The 7,500-nt window shown below is 58.0% G+C and overlaps 2 protein-coding genes across 2 annotated transcripts in view; one reads left to right on the top strand and one right to left on the bottom strand.

Annotated features, from left to right (window-relative positions):
• Positions 1–7,500, bottom strand: part of ube2al (ubiquitin conjugating enzyme E2 A, like) — a 113,475-nt gene that overhangs the window by 56,675 nt on the left and 49,300 nt on the right. The gene's annotated exons all lie outside the window — the stretch shown is intronic.
• On the top strand, positions 2,430–6,132 carry irs2b (insulin receptor substrate 2b). Its single transcript, XM_060040580.1, is given in 10 exon segments — positions 2,430–3,140; positions 3,142–3,831; positions 3,833–3,917; positions 3,920–4,104; positions 4,106–4,388; positions 4,391–4,431; positions 4,433–4,594; positions 4,597–5,033; positions 5,035–5,437; positions 5,439–6,132. Coding segments are annotated over 10 exon segments (2,859 nt in total). The 5' UTR covers positions 2,430–2,654; the 3' UTR covers positions 5,526–6,132.

The following is a 7,500-nucleotide window of genomic DNA, read 5'->3' as shown; positions in this document are numbered from 1 at the left end:
CATTGTAGGATTTAAGTGAGAGATCTATAACTAACCAGGCCCCCAGATGGCGGGGCCCCCGACCAATCACAGAGCCCACAGCCATAACCACCGGTTAAGGAGGAGCCTCCCCCGGGCTCCTCCAATCAGAGAGCTCAGTGCCCACGGGAACTCACTGATGGACAGAGAACCTCCTGAGGGACCCAATGGTCATGTTCAACACCACCCGAACACCATTACACCACCACCACCCAATGACAGAGGCCTACGCTCTGTAGCGTCTGACTGAGTTCAACAGAAGGCGTGCAGGTCTTCAGCCAGCTCAACATCACAACCGCTCCGGCTGCAGGACTCCGGACCACGACAGCCTAAAGATCCTGATGAGGAGATCCCTCCTGAGCATCCAGAGCAGCCCCAGATGGGCCGGGGGGGGGGGGGGGGGGGGGGGGGGGCATCAGAGGGTGGTTGAGGGGGAACAGGACCAGAGGGCGTGGCCTGTTTGTTTGGCAGCAGTCAGTTGACCCTGAGCGAGGTGATTGGCCGCACGCTGAAGCTACTGCTGAGGCAGCACGCCCAGCGGGGGGGAGGCTTGGGACGTTCGGCCTTGGGTTTCGTTGTTCGATATATTTTTCCAATAGTGCTCCTTGGAGGAATGTGCGACACGATTTCAGATTAGTGCTGCAATTTAAAAGTCTAGATTATTGATTCGCATTTAGGTGACTTGTAACTGTGTCTGAACTCATTTGTAAACGGATGATCTGCGTTGCGTATCTGCATATGTTCGACAAACTGGTTCTCAGCCACACAGATAAACGGGATGCTTCTACAATGATAAACAATGAGTTTTTGGACTCAGGTGTAACTATGGTGACTGGGTGTCAACACAAACCATTAAAGCAGAACTTATAACTGCTATTGGGGGGAAGGGATGGCTGTTTTTATATATATGACGTGTTTATCACGCGCTGTTGTACTATTTCAGCGATGTCTGGAACTCCTCATACTTTTGGTGGATCTAACCATTTATCATTATTTACCGGTGAATAAGAAGGAGCATTCTCCTTTGGAAAGGAGCAGGGGCAGAATGGGCCGTCTTCTGATCCATATTATATTCCCTCCCAGTGTTGTCAACTTTACACAAACCGCCAGCCTCTGACGCATCAGGACCGGGATGAATCTTCTGCGTCATCGCGCAATTTGTTTTTATTTTTTCAATCTAACCATATATGGACCATTCCTGTTTTGGCGAAGAGGAGAGTGATGAGAGTTCCGGTCATTCGTGTGAGATAATCCTTTTCATGAATGTGTGTGGTGCGTGTCGTCACATGCGATGGATCTGCGCCGGTGTTATCAGAGGGCAAACAGCGGGAAGAAGCACGAAGATGATAGACCCTGCAGCGATCGGAACCTCTGGAGGCGCTAGAGCTCCAGCTCCCCGGGAAAGGAGCTCTATCGTCCCGGTCTCGGAGCTCCATCGTCCCGGTCCCGGAGCTCCATCTCCCCGGTCCCAGAGCTCCATCGTCCCGGGTCGATGGAGCTCGAAGAGTGGGGGGGGGGGGGGCGGGGGGGGGGTTGATGGTTTTGGTTACGGTTGTTATAAAAATCATGAAAGACAAAACAACCATTAAATGTAGAGAGATATGAAAATACAACTATATAATAATACAAGTAGGCCTAAACATTATCGGTCGACGGTAAATCTCCCGGAAGTGGCCGAGCCTCAGACCCAGAGAGAAGAGGACAGTCATACTGCGGCGGCTGGGAGGTTAACGAGGCGGACTGGTTCCCATCAGCCTCGATACATTCCACCAGTCTGACCCGCGAATACCCTGAATGATTACTATCTCTATGATATCATCTCTGTATTACTACCTCTATAATAACATCTCTATAATAAGACATCGATATTACTATCTCTATAACAACATCTCTATAATAGTATCTCTATATTTCTATCTCTATAAAGCTCAGCTTATTACAGGAAGAGAACAGAAAGTAATAATTATAATAATACGACTGATAATAGTTATAGGGACACAAATAGAATAATAGTAATAACGCTGTAAACAAAAACACGCACAGTAGGCCTATCAATGATCTATGGATATCAATAACACACTATATACTCCTCCTGTTGCCTGCATTATTATGCGTAAACAGACCTAAAACCCAAAGGGTTTGATGACGCAGACACACACTCTACACACACATACACATATTGTGTTTATATATAAAAATAGTGTGTGCAGTCAGTGTGTGGATGAGCTGGTCCCAGAACGGTCTATAAATACCGCCCCTTCAAGCGGAGGCTGCGGTGACGCGACGCGCCAGAAGAGGGCATCGCGGAGTGGGCGAGGCCACTCCGTCCGCCCTCCACCAATCAGCCGAATGAGCTCCACGCGCCCCGCCCCCCTCAGTGTGTGTGTGCGTGGGGCTCCTTCTCTTTTTTGTGTAACCGGAGCTGGATGTGTAGAACGTCACATGTTGTTTCCCTTCTCATCTCGCGGTCAACGGGAGACGCGTTATTCAGCGCACGGCTGCAGGGGGAGACGCACGGCTCTGGAGATACGAGCCGTTACCCACGGTCTGGAACACACGTCAGGGTCTCCCGGATCGCTCGAGGAACACATTGAGCACCACCCAAAGAGGGGAGAGCGACTCCGGTTTGGAATATAATGGCGAGTCCGCCGCAAACGGAGGGGCAGCCGTCCCAGCGCGGCACCGACCCCCCAACCAGTGGCACGGACCCCCCTCCCGGTGGCGTCAGGACGTGTGGATATCTACGGAAGCAGAAGCACGGACACAAGCGCTTCTTCGTGCTGCGCGAGCCGAGCGCGGGGCTGCCCGCGCGCCTGGAGTACTACGAGAGCGAAAAGAAGTGGAGGAACAAGAGCGCCGCCAAGCGCGTGATCCAGCTGGACTGCTGCCTCAACGTCAACAAGCGCGCGGACGCCAAACACAAGCACCTTGTCGCGCTCTACACGCGCGACGAGTACTTCGCGGTGGCGGCGGAGAGCGAGCCCGAGCAGGAGCTTTGGTACCGCGGGCTGACGGAGCTCATGAGCCTGCAGGGCAGGGCGGTCGACGGCTCGGCGTCCGACTCCGCGTCCTCGCTCGTGGGCTTCGACGAGGCGAGCTACGGCGTCATCACGCCGGTGGCCCGCCGCCTACCGGGAGGTGTGGCAGGTGGTCCTGAAGTCCAAGGGGCTGGGGCAGAGCCGCCAGCTGACCGGGGTCTACCGGCTGTGCCTCTCCGCCCGGACCATCAGCTTCATCAAGCTCACTGCCGAGGTGGCCTCCGTCAGCCTGCAGCTCATGAACATCCGACGCTGCGGGCACTCGGACAGCTTCTTCTTCATGGAGGTGGGACGCTCGGCCGCCACGGGCCCCGGGGAACTGTGGATGCAGGCGGACGACTCGGTGGTCGCGCAGAACATCCACGAGACCATCCTCGAGGCAATGAAGGCGATGAAGGAGCTGTCGGAGTTCCGCCCCCGGAGCAAGAGCCAGTCGTCCGGCACCAACCCCATCTCGGTGCCCGTCCGGAGGCACCTCAACCACCTGCCCCCCAGCCAGACGGGGCTGGCCCGGCGCTCCCGCACCGACAGCATGGCCGCCTCCTCCCCCGTCAGCATGTTGTCCTCCTGCCGGTTCCGCACGGCCAGCGAGGGCGACGGCTCCACGGCGAGGCCGGTGTCGGGGAGCCCGATGAGCCCCGGGGTCCAGCGCAGCCTGCTGGGCCGTTCCAAGACGCTCACCGCGCGGCCGAGCCGCACCTTCGAGTCCTCCTCCCTGCAGCACAGCAAGTCCATGTCTATGCCGGTGACCCGCTCCCCGCCCCCCGTGGGGGGGGGGCAGCCCCAGCCCGGTGTCCCTGCCCTCCCTCCCGGAGTCGGGCGGGCCCCCGCGACCCTCCAGCTGCAGCGCCTCGTTCTCGGGGTCCCCAGCGACGCAGGCTTCGTCTCCAGTGAGGAGTGGGGCTCCAGCCCGGGCGAGGACCTCCGGCTGTCCCTGACGCTGCTGCCCCGCGGGGCCACGCCCCCGGTCGGCGGGGACCCCCAGGGCTACATGCTGATGGAGCGGCAGGCGTACCGCAAGCGGACCTACTCCCTCACCACCCCCCGCCCGCAGGGGGCGCCCCCCCCCGCTGGCCTCCGCCTCGCTGGACGAGTACACCCTCATGAGGGCCACGTACGGGGGGCCCCGCCGGCCCCTCACCGCCTCCCCCAAGGGGGGCCCCCCCGAGGGCCCCGGCGAGGGCAGGGACGCCGGCTACATGCCCATGCTGCCGGGGGCCACGCCCCGGGCCCCCGGCTCCAAGGGCCACGCCTACATGGCCATGAGCCCCATGTGCGTCTCGGCGCCCAAGCAGATCATCAACCCCCCGCGCCCACCCTGGGGGGGGGCTCCCCCGCCTCCCTGGAGGACCGGGGCTACGTGCGCATGTGGGCGGGGCCCCCGGCTGTCGGGGGACGGTGCCGCTGACTACCTCAACATGTCCCCCGTGGACCCCCTGGTCTCGCCCCCCCCGGGCCCCCGCCTGCTGAGCCCCTCGGCGGAGCCCCCGCCCCCCCGCCAGCCCCTCTGGTACGGCCCCCCCCCGCGGGGCCCCAAGGCCGGCGACGCCGACCAGTACGTGGTCATGAGTCTGCAGCGCCGACGCATCGAGGAGGAGGCCGCCCCCCTCCCCGCTCCAGGCGCCCCGCCCCGTGGAGCCCCCGGCCCCCCCGGACACGGGCCCCCCGGCCCTCGCGGCTGGCCCTGGAGGCCCTGCGGCCCCTCCCCTGTATGAGGGAGGACCCCCCCCCCCGCGGGGCCCCGCAGCCGGGGGAGTACATCCACATCGCCTTCAGCGGGCCCCGCGCCCCCCCGGCCGCCAACCCCCCCTCCCCGCGCCCCGACTACGTCAACCTGGACCTCCGCTCTGCGGGGGGGTCCCTCTCCTCGGCCCCCGCCCCGGGGGGCTGTGACGACTACGCCCCGATGAGCTTCCCCGCGTCTCCGCCCGCCCCCCCCGCCGCGGAGGCCCCCCCGTCCCCCCCCCCTCCAGAGCCCGGGGTCGCCCCCCAGGGCGGGGGACGCCTTCCTCCTGGGGCCCGCGCCGGCCCCCCTGGACCCCAACCGGGGGGCCAAGGTGATCCGCGCGGACCCCCAGGGCCGGCGGCGCCACAGCTCGGAGACCTTCTCCTCCACCACCACCGTGACGCCCGTCTGCCCCTCCTTCGCCGGCGACGCCGCCCGCCACGGCTCGGCGTCCGTGGAGAACGTGTCCCGCCCGGGCCGCGCCCCCGACGGCTCGGACGACGAGCCCGCCGCGGGGGGGTCCCCCATGTGCCGCGAGACCTCCGCCGGATTCCAGAACGGACTCAACTACATTGCCCTGAACCTGATGGAGGGGGGCCTGGGGGGCTGCGACCTGGGGGGCGGCGAGGGCCTGCTGAGGTTCAAGACGCCGTGCGGGCTGCAAGGGGGGCATGAACGGCTTCAGCGGGGGCGCCTACGCCAGCATGGGCTTCAAGGAGGGCGTCACGGCCGTCAAAAGGTAAGGCGCCTCCTCCCTCCCCCCTCCCCCGAGCAGTGTGTTCATGTGATGACGATAGACGGTCTATTTCCGGTCAGTATAGCAGCTGTGCAGACCAAGTGAATATGAGTCACGTGTAGTGTGTCAGATCCGTGCTGATAGCGTCGGGTAAACGGATCTATTCATTTCCACGTATGTCTACACGGCAGCAGACCGGCGTCAGGCTGTCGGTCACCGTGAACGTATGCGTGCGCGTCACTTCCGGGAGTAGACCGTGGTGTGTCGCGTCGTGTTTACAGGGATCAGGGGTCTCATTTATAACCGTTGCGTACGCACAAAACGGGGCTAAAAGTGGCGTACGTGACTTTCCACGCCAAGGTTCTGATCTAAAAAAACTACTTGACGGGAGAACGTGCGCAGCCCTAAGCAAACTCTGACCCATGCTTGCGTACGCATGGTTTGGAGGAAAAGGAGAATTGGCGACACAGACGGTGTGGTGTTGAACTGAAGTCAGACTGAAGAAATGTAGACTGAGAAGAACGATTATGTTTTATCATCGCCCTTCATAACTTTAATTTCAACCCGTATCATGCGTTAAATCTATGTAATCAGAATAATTTAAGTCAACTGTGTTACTTCTCCCAGAAACATCTCCTTAGAATATATATATATATATATATATATATATATATATATATATATATATATATATATATATATATATATATATATATATATATATATATATATATATATATATATATATCCAATATAAACGAAACTTCAAAATCTAAATTCTCTATATTTAATCCCGTCGCTCCATACTGTCCACTGACGGTGCGACTGCATGGAATAAAGCATCTGTCCAACATGTGTCAATAACCTGATATTTTTATGTGACACTGTAAACACATAATCAAATGTCAATTAAATCCCAAGTGTGGAAATCCAAGCCACAATACTCCTCATCACAATCGTTATATTATTGTCCATTCCTCTTGATGCTTTTCATGACAAATCAGGCATCACTGTTTATCCAAGGTGTTCTCGGTCAGTCTTATTACCGTAACCCTATAAGTATAGCGGTGAGCCCCGTGCTGCACCATGGCACTGCTGGCACTGTTGGAGGACCATGCAAATGGCAGGATTCGGAGGGAGAGGGTCTTCAGGGACCATAACGATTTATTGGTACATAAAAATATGTACCTTTATGTCAGACCCTTTTTTAATTCTGGGACTGTGCGCTCCGTGCCACTGACAGAGTTCACTGCTGCAGCAACATGTTGCCACTCTGCTTTTTCTCTGACTCTGTTTTATATGCAGACCGCATTCATGCAATCTGCATATAGTAACCATTTATGGTTAAAAAGGGACGTGTACAAGGCGGAACGTGAAGCTGATTTAGCTGCGTAGTTACTACAGTAGGCTATGTGATTTATAAGAGAGGTGTGCGTACGCTACGCAGGGTTTGATATGTCAGAATATATTTTGGCGCACGCAAAACTTGGCTTTTGGGCGTACGTACACTTTTAGTAACGATCCGGCGTACAGTTTTATAAATGAGACCCCAGGTGTCTTTATGAACGGTGTGTGTAGTGAGCTGTCCCGGTCCCGGCGTCTTTATGAACGGTGTGTGTAGTGAGCTGTCCCGGTCCCGGTGTCTTTATGAACGGTGACTGCCTCTCTGCGGTGTCGCGCACAACATGTTATTTAACGATCACGTTGGGAAACACTTTGGGTCTGTGCTGCTCTGTATGCGACGCGGGTCTCATATGTCGGACCACCGGAAACACCGGAACCCAGTCGGTCATGCGTGTTTCTACTAACGAGGCGGACCAGTCCCCCCCCCAGGCCCTGTGCCCATCCGTCCGGCGGACAGATGTAAACAGGCTTCAGGGCGGGCTCTCTGCTGGACACCCAACCATAACTAACTGTGGGGGCTGTGCACCAGAGCCCCCACAGTTAGCATCAGAACCCGATATGATCTATTTGTAATATCT

Source organism: Gadus macrocephalus, chromosome 20 (genome assembly GCF_031168955.1).
Source record: "Gadus macrocephalus chromosome 20, ASM3116895v1".
In the NCBI taxonomy this organism is placed as follows: Eukaryota; Metazoa; Chordata; class Actinopteri; order Gadiformes; family Gadidae; genus Gadus; species Gadus macrocephalus.
Note: the sequence above shows the minus strand (reverse complement) of the source record. Positions and strands in the feature narration are given on the sequence as shown.